This window comes from Hirsutella rhossiliensis, assembly GCF_020360975.1.
Source record: "Hirsutella rhossiliensis strain HR02 chromosome Unknown scaffold00002, whole genome shotgun sequence".
NCBI lineage: Eukaryota > Fungi > Ascomycota > Sordariomycetes > Hypocreales > Ophiocordycipitaceae > Hirsutella > Hirsutella rhossiliensis.
Window position 1 is genome coordinate 6,890,183 of NW_025408668.1, and position 13,431 is coordinate 6,903,613.

General features: G+C 57.5%; 5 protein-coding genes across 5 annotated transcripts; 2 read left to right on the top strand and 3 right to left on the bottom strand.

Annotated features, from left to right (window-relative positions):
* Positions 1 to 928: 928 nt before the first annotated feature.
* Positions 929 to 1,939, top strand: HRG_02435 (proteinrelated to glucan 1, 4-alpha-glucosidase; the record flags this gene model as incomplete). Its single annotated transcript, XM_044860906.1, has 1 exon — positions 929 to 1,939. The coding sequence occupies one exon, from the start codon at positions 929 to 931 to the stop codon at positions 1,937 to 1,939; it is 1,011 nt and encodes a 336-aa protein (XP_044724539.1).
* Positions 1,940 to 2,481: 542 nt separating this feature from the next.
* HRG_02436 (chorismate binding enzyme domain-containing protein) lies at positions 2,482 to 4,247 on the bottom strand (the record flags this gene model as incomplete). The annotated part of the gene is made up of 3 exons (XM_044860907.1): positions 2,482 to 2,633; positions 2,727 to 4,164; positions 4,236 to 4,247. 3 exons carry the CDS (start codon positions 4,245 to 4,247, stop codon positions 2,482 to 2,484), a joined length of 1,602 nt encoding a protein of 533 aa, XP_044724540.1.
* Positions 4,248 to 4,744: 497 nt separating this feature from the next.
* Positions 4,745 to 5,911, bottom strand: HRG_02437 (aspartate/ornithine carbamoyltransferase, asp/Orn binding domain-containing protein; the record flags this gene model as incomplete). Its single annotated transcript, XM_044860908.1, has 3 exons — positions 4,745 to 4,795; positions 4,845 to 5,519; positions 5,579 to 5,911. 3 exons carry the CDS (start codon positions 5,909 to 5,911, stop codon positions 4,745 to 4,747), a joined length of 1,059 nt encoding a protein of 352 aa, XP_044724541.1.
* A 1,250-nt stretch (positions 5,912 to 7,161) lies between these two features.
* On the top strand, positions 7,162 to 9,877 carry HRG_02438 (pre-rRNA processing protein; the record flags this gene model as incomplete). The annotated part of the gene is made up of 6 exons (XM_044860909.1): positions 7,162 to 7,873; positions 7,961 to 8,026; positions 8,093 to 8,339; positions 8,391 to 8,920; positions 9,045 to 9,412; positions 9,476 to 9,877. 6 exons carry the CDS (start codon positions 7,162 to 7,164, stop codon positions 9,875 to 9,877), a joined length of 2,325 nt encoding a protein of 774 aa, XP_044724542.1.
* A 662-nt stretch (positions 9,878 to 10,539) lies between these two features.
* Positions 10,540 to 12,572, bottom strand: HRG_02439 (SART-1 family domain-containing protein; the record flags this gene model as incomplete). Its single annotated transcript, XM_044860910.1, has 3 exons — positions 10,540 to 11,696; positions 11,753 to 12,453; positions 12,511 to 12,572. The coding sequence occupies 3 exons, from the start codon at positions 12,570 to 12,572 to the stop codon at positions 10,540 to 10,542; spliced, it is 1,920 nt and encodes a 639-aa protein (XP_044724543.1).
* Between the last annotated feature and the right edge of the window lie 859 nt (positions 12,573 to 13,431).

Genomic DNA, 13,431 nt, shown 5'->3' on the forward strand with positions numbered 1-13,431 from the left:
CTACTGAACCACCCCGCCCCATGCGACGAGTGACGTGAAGGCCGACTCTGCATGAAATAGACGCCCGTCCAAGAAGTCGCCGCGGCACGATTGGCGAGCGATGCTCGTGGCGGCGCCTCCGAACCAGGGCTCGGCGCTTACCGCCGTGGCACAACCAACCACGACAATCTGCCGCTGCTGGGCCGCCATCGTCTTCAAGGCTTCGACGCTGCCCGAGGTGGGCAAGCCGTCTGAAGAATGCTGGAACTAGCAGCTCTATGCAGCCCTAGCGGCGCTTGTCTTGCTCTGGCTCTCGTCTTCCACATGATGACCGGAAGGACGGGGTCCATGTGCGCCATCCGCGTTTCGTCGTATATAGCAGCCCCGCACCCGCTGTCAGTCTGCTCCTTCACTGCAAGGTGCCTGATTCGTGATCGCTGTTGGTGTGCATTTCCCTTCCTGTGGCCCGGAACCAAAGTGCGCTGTTGCGCGCCGTGGGAACCGCCAGCGGCCAACACAATCACCAGCCCAGCTTCTCGTCTCCGTCGTCCTCGTCTCACGAGCCATCTCGCCCCGCCGTCTTTGCTTCAAATTGACGCTAGCCATGGCATCACACCAGACTCCCAGTGGCTCCAAGAGGCCCCGGCTGTCGCTCCAAATCAAGACGTCGTGTGCTCCATCATCGAGCACTGTCGATCCCAGCGACCCAACCTCGTTCAACACCCTCTCCAATGCTTATGTCACTGCCATCGAGAGGTCGTCATCGGCAATGCTGTCGGAACCCATCACTGCAATCAATACTCTGCAAGCCTTCACCCTCGCAACTCCCGCAGAATACAAGAATGCCAAGTCGCGCATCGTCACGCCTTATATCGCCTCCTTTCCCGAGACACCCCTGACGGCGCATCCAATCTCGCCTCCTCAGCTGCAATTCCCCCTTCCCAGCACCATGACCGCCACGCCCCCTCTCTCCGCCGAGACGTCGGACTCGGCTCCTTCAAACATTTTCACCTTTTCTTCTTCCGACTTACCGACCTCACAAGGCCGTGACCGGCTTGGCAGCTCGCCGCTTGACGGCCCTACCCTGCGGCGGAGGGCAGTTCCGTATCTGTCTGCCGGGCTGGGCTCGCATCTGCCATATTCACATCCTCGGAGCCTTCATAGTATCCTCCGCAACTCTCCTCTCCCGCCCAGGACGGCCATTCCACCCCCGTCGCCCAGAAGACAATCCCTGCGCCTGCAAGAGAAGGCAGCCAAAAAGGTCGGATACAACAGCCCCCTGACCCAGGATATTGTGACCAACAGATATACGAAATCCCACATTGAACTTCTCGGCGATGATGCTTCGCCTGGCTCACCCTACTCTCCGGCTGAGCCGAACAAGGACACGAACATACCGCTAGCCTTCACAGTCAATGAGATTCAGGACGGCGGCCAAACACCAAGTCCGTTTGGGGGCGTGCGTCGCACCTTGGCTGCAGCGGGAACTGAAGCGCTTTCCTCGGCGGGACCCAACGGGATCCGTAAACGCAAGAGGACGGATAAGAGGCGCCAATGGGTTTGGACCATAGGCCAGGATGACGAAGACGACGCCGCAGACGACGCCACCACTGCACGGCCAGCTGAAGTCGACGGGGCCTCGCTCGGTTGTGCTCAAGCGTATGCAGTCGACATCCCTGGGTTCAGATATCTGGAGACACCAACCCCCAGCGTAGAGAGCGCAAGCTCCGCCGCTGAATCAGTCGACGTGAGCATGTCGGATGCATGCAGTGTTGACTCATCAGAAGATGACCTTTCGGAGGTGGACGCTCCAAACGAGCCCGAGCTCGACCTCGAGACGCCCGTCGCGCCGAGTCAATCAGGCAATCGCACTGGCCGTCAGCGGGACCGTCAGCGGGATACGCCCATCCCAGAGCTATGTGGGAAGCGAGACACGCCCGTGCCGCCGGAGCTGATGTGAGGGCTGGGCAAGGCTATGGAAGAATAGCCGAGGCCGGGCAGCTTACCCGCGTGCTCAACAAGCAAGCCTGTAAAGCACGGGGGGTCAGGAATTGGTGAGAAGCAGTATTCAGGCATCTTGCTCAAGCATTATGATGACGAAGTTACGACTCAACATGAGATTACTTAGGTAGTGTGGATACAAACTTGGATCGTGTACATCGGTGGGGCGGCGATGGGAAGCATCGGGGCGAGTCGCCCGAGATGTGCCGTACACTGCGAAACGCCAATCAAATTGACACTTCCCGAGCTCTGCTCAGTCTCATCGACCATTTGCCTCATGCGGACCAGACCTTGAAGATGGCACGAGTTTTCTGTCCGGTCTAAGTCAAGTCTAGGCTCCCGCCTATACGTTTGGAGTGATCTACGACATCTCCTACCATGTACATACAAGTAGAGTCCTTAGGAAGGTCTATCTCTTGACCGCCATGCCATACCCGCCGCATGATCCGAACGCGAGCCGCCTGGGACACGTGAGACGCGGGAAACAAAACGCCCCGAGACTCAGTGCGCCGTCTTGGCCTTGGCGGCTTGCTGTTGCTGGTGGTGGTGGTAGAACTCCTCTGCCGATGCAATGCACTGCATGTTGGCGCCCAGTTTGTTGATGGTCTCCTGCCACTCCTCGTACTCGTCCGAGTCGAAGACAATGCCTCCGCCTGTGCGCATCATGTCAGCAGGGTAGAGCTCCACGAAAAGAAGGGGGGGGGGGAGAGCTGGGTGTTAAGTGGAAGAAACAGGTAGAATCTCACCTGCTTGGAGGTAGGCCACGCCATCTTTGGTCATCATGGTGCGCAGCGCAATGCACGTGTCCATGGCTCCCTCTACCGGATTGCCGTCTGCGTCCTCGCCGCCGTAGCCAAAGTATCCGACGGCGCCGGCGTAGACGCCGCGCTTCTCCTTTTCCAGCTCGGCAATGAGCTCCATGGCGCGGACCTTTGGCGCGCCCGAAACGGTGCCGGCGGGGAAGACGGAGCGAAAGGCGTCGAAGCGTGTCTTGCCGGGCCTCAGGACGCCCGAGACCTGGGAGACGAGGTGCTGGACGTGGCTAAACTTCTCGACGACCATGAGGCGGTCGACGCGGACCGTGTAGGGGTCTGCGACGCGGTTTATGTCGTTTCGGGCCAGGTCGACGAGCATGACGTGCTCGGCGCGGTCCTTGAGCGAGCTGCTCAGCTCGTCGGCGAGGCGCTGGTCCTCTTCGGGCGTTTTGCCGCGCTTGACGGTGCCGGCGATGGGATGCGTGATGATGCGCCCGGCCTCGCTCTTGACGAGCAGCTCGGGCGAGGCGCCGACGATCTGAAAGTCCTTGCAGTCGACGTAGAAGAGGTAGGGCGACGGGTTGACGGTGCGGAGGTGGCGGTAGATGTTGAAGGGGTGCAGGTTGGTCGGGCGGGCGAAGCGCTGCGACGGCACCGCCTGGAAGATGTCGCCGCGGACTATGTGCTCCTTGAGGCGCGTGACGTGCGCCTCGTAGCCCTCGCGGCCGATGTTGGACTTTGCTTCGTGGCCCAGCACCACGGGCTCCTGCTTGGGCGTCTCCATATCAGGCGACTCGAGCACGTCGACGAGCTCGTCGATGGTGGCGCGCGCCTTGTCGTATGCGGCCTCGAGGCTTCTTGCACTAGCTTCATCGCCGCCGCCATCCTCGGGCGAGGGCACCGCCACGTAGCTTATGACCTTTATGACGCCGTAGAAGCGGTCAAAGGCGACAATGGTGTCGAAGAGCATGAAGAGCGACTCGGGGATGCCGAGGACGTCGCACATGGGACGGGCCGTCTTGGGCTCAAAGTAGCGGACGCAATCGTAGCCCACATACCCGATGGCGCCGCCGGTCAGGGGCGGTAGCTGAAGGCCGGGGACGTGGGCGACGACGTGGCGGGCCAGCTCGCGCTCGAGGGCCGGCAACGGGTCCGTCTCCGGGCCGTGGCCGGGTCCCGTGGCGAGCATCTTGCGCGGGCCGGCGCCGACGAAGCTCCATCGCCCGACCTGCTCGGTGGCGGCCGACTCGAAGAGGAATGAGTAGTCGGACGACGAGTGCGCCGAGACCTTGAGGTAGGCGGCCGACGGCGTGATGAGGTCCGACGATATCTGCCGGTACACGGGCACAAGCGTCGGCCTCGGGCCCTTGTCGCGTGGCTTGTCGACGATGGACCGCACCGTGTCCAGCGACGGCACGATGCCTCGCTGCTGCAACGAGTTCGTCAGCCGTCGTCTCCCTCTTCGGTTTGTCCGCGGAGGGGCTCTCAAATGCGACTCACTGCGCCCGCCATGCTGGCCACGAGATCTGGTCCTGTTTTGCTCTGTTCTTTTCCCCCAGGCAGGGAGCGGGAGGGGAGGGAGGGGAGGGGGAGGCGACAAGGGGGGTCAATCAAAGAGGTCGTTGGATGAATGAGTGAGTGGACAGAGGCCGGTGTCGGTTCCTTTTGTGTCGATATCACCCAATCAAGCAGTCAAACCCCGTCCAAATAAGGTTGCTCTTATCGCCCACCAAGTGTCTGCAGCAGGGTCCCCTGATGTACATAGGTAGGTTCTTCTACGCCTCTCGCCGCAACACGTGGCGCGCCAAGTCCGTACCTAGTACTTGGCGCTTTGCTCTCGGTGGGCCCTGATTCAATGCATCCAACTGTCCATCTCTTGTACAGAGATGGGTATATTTCTTAGCTACCTCTCTCTGAAGCTCTCCGTTGGAGCGTATCCGTAAATAAACATGCATCATGCGCTATTTGCAATGAATCGCTATGAGGTGTTGAAACCGACCATTCGTGTCCTACTGAATCCGGCCCTTGTTTACGACCAGCCCCTCGAGAGCAGCTGTCATCTTGGTCAGTTCCGTAACGTCTAGAGGTGGAGCAGAGGAACCCACAAACGGCGGCCCAGAGTCGGTTCTCCGCCTCGGGGAAGACAAGAGACCTAGGGCTGTAGAAGACTTCGTCGGCAACCTCTTCCGCGTGCCTGGGTAAGCAGTGCATGAACTTCCATCCATCCTTGGCACCGCCACGCTTGGCCAGCTCGCTTGTGATTTGGTAGCCAGAGAATGCATCTAGACGTTTCTTCTTCTCGCTCTCCTGGCCCATGGAGATCCACGTGTCCGTGACCAGAACATCAGCGCCCTGAATGGCCTCTTCCGGTACTGTCGTTTCCGACAGTTTGCCGGGTGAGTCCACGCCTTGGGCAGCTGATGTGATGAGCTGCCTCATCGAGTCGGGGATGCCGTAGCCCTTGGGAGATGCAACAGCAATGTCGACACCCATCTTCACACAGCCCGTTGCCAGGTCAAAAAGAACATTGTTGGAATCTCCGATCCAGGCAACCTTAAGGCCATTAAGGCCCAGTCCGGTCCCGGACGATGGGAATGCCTCGGAAATCGTGAGAAAGTCGGCAATGGTCTGGAGGGGATGGAAATCATCCGAGAGGGCGTTTATGACGGGTACGCTGGAGTGCTTGGCCAGGTTAGCCACGTCCGAGTGTGGGCCGACTCGAGCAACCATGCACGAGGTCATTGATGAGATGACAACGGAGGTGTCGTAGAGCGACTCGTTAACCTGCAGAGACAGACTGTCAGCCCCAGGCAGACGTGCGAGCTTGGAATGTCGCCTCGTACACCGAGCTGGATGTCATCTTTGCCGAGAAACATGGGATGGCCCCCCAACATTGTCACGGCGGCCTCGGTCGATACTCGGGTACGGGTGCTGCGCTTGCTGAACATCATGGCAACCGTTTGACCGGTAAGCGCCGTGGTGAGCGATGTCGGCGCCTGGGCAGCCTTGACAGCCTGTTTCCGCAACGCGGCATTGCGGACCAAGGCGGAGAATTCACCGGACGTCAGGTCACTGATGGACATCAAATGCCTGGGGCTCGACGTCTGCGAAGAGTAGAGGCGTTTCTGGAAGCCATTGGCGGCCCCGCGGACAGCTCGAAAGGCCCCAGGCTTCATGCTTTAGGCGTGGAGGGACCTCGCGCCGTGCAGGAGAAGATGGCGGTATGCTCGTTGGCTCGCAAACTGGAAGTGAGCAGGGAACATGCAAAGCCGAAGCGGGCGGGGAGGGGGAGAGCTGCCGATTTATCAGATGAATGCATGGGTAGGTAGGTAGGTACAGTATGTAGGTAATTACGTAGGTACAGTATGTAGGTAATTACGTAGGTAACCTCCGGGAAATTTCTTAGAGGCCGGAGTCATCGAGAAAGGGGCTTTCTAACGCCGGGAGATGGGCCGCCAGGATCCGTTAGGGGGGCCCCAGGGTACCACCTGTAACTTCAGTGCCACGTATTACCTAAGAGTAAAGCTATTTGTACAACGCCCTTTTACTATTAGTACAACAGATCCATTTTTTCGGTACGTACCCGCGCCAGGCCCCCGCACCACTTGTACCGCGTCCGCCCTGGCAAGTACCCGTACCTTCCAAATGCCCTCGTCCACATATACACACACACTTTGCGCCCCTTCCGCCGGCGCAGCTGCGGCCGCACAACGCGTCCACTCAATTCGCTCAAATAACGCATTTCTAGCCTCAAGTTGATGTTGCAATAGCCCACTAATTGACCCGGCTGCAGCTGCCGCCGCTGCCGCCGCCGCTGCCGGATAGCTTTAAATTTGTGTGTATAGATAAGTGGGTAGGTGTAGGTGGGCGCAATGTATATGTGTGTGGACGAGGGCATTTAAAAGATACGGATACTTGCTAGGCCGGGCGCGGTACTTTAGGCGGGGCGGGCTGGCGGGTGTACGTACCGAAAAAAATGGATCTATTGTACTAATAGTAAAAGGGCGTTGTACAAATAGCTTTACTCTTACCTAATTACCAACCTAGGTACCTAAAGTACCTATCTAAGTAAGGTAGGTACCTAGGTAGGTAGTCATGGCCATGCGCCGCTCTGTGGTTCGTAATCCGGTACCTAGGTACCTACTCCGCAACGGGCCTGGCGCGTCATCTTCCGCCGCCAGCCGCCAATAGCGTCTCCTCCGCTGCCGGCGTTTCCAGAACTGTCCCCCTACTCCGTACCAAGCACAGCCATCATCATCCGTCCTTCACCATCGCCGTGCCATCCAAGTCCATCCGCTTTGCATACAGACGACATCTGCCGGCCTCGTGACTCGTCGGTATTCCTCCGAACACCATCCGCGTCTCTCCGAGACGTCAACATTGTGAGATGCCCATCAACGCATCATAGCTTCAGTTCGCCACCACGATGCCCGATACCGAACAGTCACCCCTCCTCGCCCGTGAGGATCCGCTTAACGAGTCGACGCCGCTCCTCCCCGACCGGCAACAACGCGCCAGCGGCCAGCAGTCCGGCTCGTCGCCCAGCCTATCCAAGAGACTTGCCAAGCTCAGGGGCCGGTGGCCATGGCCATCAATCATCGCCATCCTGGTCCTTGCCGCTCTCTTCCTGGCCATCATCATTCTTGGCTTCGTCACCCCTCCCGCTGTCAAGCAGTATGTCGAAAGCGCAGTTGTCCTCGAGCCTACCAGCCTGTCACTCGAATCTCTGACAGCCGAGGGAGTTCGCGCGCGCATCCAAGCCAATCTTCGCCTAGATGCATCGCGTGTCTCCGATGGCAACGCCCGGCGAATCGGCAAACTCGTCGCCAACATGATGGGAAATCTCGATACTGACGGCACACAAGTCAGCGTGCGCCTGCCTCACTACCATGACGCTCTTCTGGGTACTGCCGTGGTGCCCCCATTCTCCATCGATCTTGTCGATGGCCACACAAACAAACTAGACTTTGTGGCCGACGTCGTCCCCGGAGACGCCGAGACCTTGCGCAAGATTGTTAATGAGTGGCTGGATGGCAAGCTTGGCAAGCTCAAGGTCACGGGTGCCGCGGCACTTCGCCTCAAATCGGGCATTTTCCCCCTAGGCACCCACGATGTGGTGGAATCCATGGTTATTCAAGGTCAATCACTCTACCGCACCTTTGCCTCGTTGTATTTTGGGGAAAAGACGTTCAAATAGCGACGCACCTCTGCTAACGCTCTTGCAGCCAAGGAGGTTCCGTCCATTCCCGAGTATAAAATTCAACGTCTCATGTTTTTTGATGCGCCCATCGGCAGCCAGGGTCACAAAGGTGTTGGCACCAACGTGTCAGTCCTTTTGCATAATTACTACTCCCTAGGCCTGGATGTTCCGTCCCTTGGATTGCAAGTCCTTGTTCCCAACTGCGATCCTTCTCAACCCAACATCGAGGTCGCAACGGCTGTCACAGACGTCATTCACGTTCGACCCAAGGCAGACGTCTTGGCCAAGGCCAGCGGCATCATTCACGAGATTCCCGACTCGCTCACGCGAACTTGTCCCGATACAAAGTTGTCTCCGTTGGACAGTTTGATGAGTCACTACCTGCATGGAGAGAACACACAAGTGTTTGTTCGTGGCAAGGTGCCAAGCGAGTCTGACCTCCCTGGATGGGCTAGATCCATCCTTGAGAGCATTTTGGTCCCAATCGAATTCAGTGGCCAAAATCTGGACAGTCTCATCCGTAACTTCTCGCTTACCGACGTCGACTTCAAACTGCCTAGCCCGTTTGCAGACCCAAAGGACCCCAGCGGCAAGCCTCGGGTTTCCGGGACAGTGCGAGTTCTGGCGGCTCTTCCCGCAGAGTTGAACGTCGATATCGGCGTTGATGGCCTCAAGGCAGTTGGCAACCTCTTCTACGAGGACCAAAAGTTTGGTGAATTGCATCTGGACCAGTGGCAGAAGGCAAACTCCAGCATCAGCTCTGGCTCAGGAGATGAAGATACCATCACCATCACCTCTCGAGTTGTCGACGCACCTGTGGACATCATCGACAGCGATATTTTCGGCGACATTATGCAAAAACTGCTCTTTGGCGATGAAGACATCATACTCGACGTCAAATCTTCTGTGGATGCCAGAGTCGCGACGGTGTTGGGCAAGCTGGTCTTGCGAGGCATCCCTGCGACGGGCAAGATTCCAGTAAAACGTCCGTCTTCGATTTACTAGACTTGTATGTTCCTTGGGGGTGGCAGTAAAAGCAAGATGCTCACGAGTAGCTTTGCGAGCATCTCACAAACCGTCCACAGGCACAGTCGCTGATCGACCTTCAGATATCCCGGGTAATGCGATTGGGGCCCTGAACCCGCAGTTTGGAGAATTGCGAATTATCAACACTTCCGACACGAGCGTACATTTGCGGGCAAAGGTCAATCTGACAAATCTCACGCCCTACACTGCCAAGATACCGTATGTTAGTCTTCACATCATGAAGCAGGGCTACATGATTGGGGAGGCTGTTGCCGAAGACGTCGACCTCCAAATCGGACACAATTCAGACATTTCTGTCAGTGCAACGTGGGATCCATCAACGTTTGGCAAGGCGCAAGGACGAGAAGCCGGCCGCCGACTTGTGTCAGACTATCTTTCGGGGAAGAACACGACTGTTGAGGTCAAGGCGCATCGCGGTACCATCCCGGCGGTGCCACTGCTGGGTGAAGCATTGTCCACTCTTAATGTCACCCTCGACACTCCACAAATGAAGCTCCCCGGCGAAGGCGACGGTCGAGAGGGCAGCCGAGGCTTCATCCGAGATGCGACTTTTCACATTCTTTCCTCCACGGCAACATTTACTCTCGCGTCGCCGCTCCGCCACGACACCGTGCATATACAACACATCAACGCCACGGCCTTTTACAACCACACTGAGCCCATCGGGCAGATCCTTCACGACGGACAGATGGACGTCCCGCCCGGGTTGTCGCAGACGCCGCGGTTGCCGGTGCAGTGGTCGGCCAGCCGCGTAGGACTGGGCAAGCTCCGGGAAGCACTCGGGGGCTCGCTGAGGCTGGATGCCGTGGCCAACGTCACGGTCAGGCTGGGAAAATGGACGGAGAGGATAGAGTATCGAGGGCGTGGCATTGGTGCCAGGGTCCGTCTTCTATGAAACGTGCGGAAATAGTAATAATGGGGGTTGGGTCACTTTGCTCGGGGGCCAGAATGCGTTTACGAGGAGTTTGATTTGCTTTTTGGCTAGCGGGTTCTTGGTTTTTACGCATCTACAATAGAGGCGATGATGGCAATGGTATCCGGGCATTCTCATACACGCTGAGCAGGATAGAAACATGTGCTTTCTTGTGCGGGCCGGAGACAAGTGCCAATGGCGCAACGAGCGTGCCCAAGGCGAGCTTACTCCTCATTGGTTCGCTTTTTTATCGTTCTTTCGTTTCAATCCATGCCTTTCCTCTTGCTTACGACGTTCACGCAGCGATATGTGTTTCCCAAGACAAGGGCAGTCGCGCGGCCGGCCGGTGTCTACGACTGGGCAATCAAAGGCCGCCTTGCGTGGATCAAGGCCGCATCAAAATGCTTTACGATGTCGTTGACATGATGCGGAACAGGAAGGGGAGACTGAACCTGAGAAGACGAGACAACCGTCGAGACGTGACAAGCCTCGCGGGGACGTCACCGCTAGACAGAACCACGATACGGTGTCAGCAAGGAATTATGTCAATTTGAAGCGCCGGCACAGGGAGGTAAGAGATGGTGTACCTTTAGTCTCTCTCATCTGCCCGGGTAACATGTTTGCTGGGGACTCGCCCATGCGCTTCAACCGAGACGGACGCCAGCCTCCCTGCGCTTCTTGAGCTGCTGCGACGTCGCCGCACTCATACCACCGCCCTGGCTTGCGTCAAAGAGGCTCTGGGATTCACGCCGTTTCTCCTCGTCAATCTGCTTGAGCTTCTTCTCCGTCTTGCCCTTGCCGCTGCCCTTGCCGTGGAACTGATGGCTGAGGTGTTTGAACGCCTCCTTCTGGTCGAGCTGCCGGCCGTGGTCGTCCGTGTATTGCAACTGAACATTGGGCTTGTACGAGGACTCGATCAGCTCCGCCATCTTTCGCGAATGTTGATGGTCGCGCCATGTGTTTTGCTGCCGTGCGTATTCCTCCCGGTCCGCCCGCGACATGCGTTCCAGCTTGCCGCTCGTCCGGTCCCGCTCACGTTGCTGCCGCGCCTTTTCGTCCAACTCTTCCTCAAGCTGCCGCTTTCGCTTCAGGAACCCCTGGCGGGCATGGTGGCTTTGATGGGAGGAATCTCCCTGAGACTCCTCAATCAGACCTCGCTCCCGCAGCAAGGCGAGCGCCGCACCCATGCCTTCGCCGACAGTCTTTTCCTCTTCAATCCTACTATCTTGGGCATCTGTGTCCGCCCAGTCCGTAACTCCGTTTGAATGGGAGGTTCTCCTGCCTTCGACTTCGTCGGCATCGGCCATAGGATGATCTCGGTGAGCGTCTTGGCTATGTGTTCCCGCTTGGCTTGTCGCCCTCTTTTGTCTCTTTGTGTTTTGCTTATCTTCCTCGTTCTTGTCGAGAGCGGCAACGAATTCCGAAATCTCCCCAATGACGAGGCCCCTATTCTGACTGGCATCTCCCTGCTCGGGCTCATCCGCATGCTCCTTGAGTTGCCTCGCAATATCCTCTGGACTGGTTTTCTTGCGCTTCTTGAGGGCACTTTTGCGTTGAACCGCCAGGGTCGCTTGGAGGTCGTCGTCGTCCACGAACGCATCCGTATTTGCTTTCGGCTTGGCCTTGACAGCCTGACCGCTATCCACTTCCATGGCATTTTCGTCCGCTTCCACCTGTCCCACGGGGAAAATGTCATCTTGGTCAAGCGGCTTTTGCCTCGTGCTCTTCGACTTCTTTTTTTTCGGCTTCTTGACCTTGATCTCAGAAGGTGCCAGGTAGTCGGACGAGGCAGGGGCATCACCTATAAGATGACTGGTCAGCTGAAGATGCAGGTGGACTTGTTCGGTGGACACTCACCGACGATGTCGTCGAGGCTGAAATTCTGGGCATTGTTCGTCTTGTGCGCTGGTTGGCTCAGTATGTCTGAGAGCTCGGCAATAGCCCCGTCCGAGTCGAGAGTGAATTTCTTCGTCTTTTTCCCGTAAATCTCCTCATCATACTGCGACAGAATGCTGCGGTCACCAATCTCGTCGTCGTCGAAGTTGTAACCGGGCCGTTTCTTCAGCAGCTCCAGTCTTTCGCTGAGTTTCTCATCCTCTCGAAGGTTGACATTCTCCAGCTCATCGCCCGCTTCCTCGTTTTCATCAATGGTGGCATCTTTGAGAGTGAGGATCTGTTCATTCCCTTCCAGAAAGGCCGAGGTGTCATGCGCAACCTGAATGCCGGCGAGATCTTTGGAAGTGTACTGAACAGCCTCGGCAGCGGCCGCCTCGGCTGCCGCCAGCTCCTCTTCCAGCTTTCGGGCCTTTTCGATTTTCTTTTGACGCTTTTTCTGGCCCATCAGCCAAGATTTCGTATCGACGTCTTCTTGTTGATCGGCTTCGCCCAGGCTCTTTCCTTCGAGGAGTGCAAATCGCTGAGCCGCTTCACGGGCCTTTCGGATTGTAGCGACCTTCGCTTCGCGACGCTTCTTCGAGGCCTCGGCGTCCATGTGGCTTTTGTAGTTGTCGTAGGCTTGCGCTTGCCGGCTCTCCAAAGTGCTGGCGGCTTCCCCATCGCTGTCGGAGGCTGCGCTCTGTTCTGCTTGCTGAGAATATTGAGCTCCGGGCACTGGCAGTGGCTTCATGCCCAGAGACAACCGAATACGGTTGGTCTCTTCGATTGTTGCGACATCCATTTTCCCTGCTGCTTCTTGGTACTGCGGGGCTACCGATGCGTCGCGTGCAGACAAAGAGTCGCGTCTTGGCCAGGAAAAAAGGTCGAGGTTGAAGAGAAGAGATGGTGGTGGCTTGGGAGTAGCGACTGACGCTGGATTACAGAATGCCGTCGGCAAAAAGCTCCGTAGTTAATCCGGAGTGCCTCAGCTCCAAGGACGCAGTGCACGTGACCAGCCCCACGCGGATAGCCCGCCAGTGGGCTTATTTAAAAGTGCCGAGATTTTTTTTCGCGGTCTATTTTGCTTCCCCTTTCACATCACGGATCTGTGCCCGGCGGTCCCCTGCCTGATCTTTTCAGGTCAGGGTCGACTGCCGTGCAGCTCGATAACCTCATGGAGCCACCAACTCGCTATGGTGTCAATCTTCCTATCGACAGGTCCTAGAATGACTCGGTCTTTGGCTGCCCCGCTCGTCGTCGCAAGACGGCTTGAGCGCGGTGGCTTCTGCACCGGAGGCGCTATATTCCAACCCTCTTTTCCGAGGCCGTCGGCCGGTGAGGTTGGGGAAAACCATGGCAAGCCTACATGCCCCGCTGGCAGAGCGAGAAATATCGCTTGAATTGCACGTGCCGCTGTCGGGACGGACCAGATGGTCGCAGTATTGGCTCGAGATGCATGATGCTGTGCTCATTGGATCTGGCTAATTCTGATGTGTTGACTGCATGAGCCAATAGGCTCGTGGGGTCTCGTACACCTCGGGCTTACTACGTTTGCAAGGTTTGTTTTAAGATCACGAGCGCTGATTGAAGCGGCTGTTTGCCCTTGGCACAACTCCATGTTTGGTTCTTGATCTGTCCTTGCCGTGTGCCACAGCGCCAGG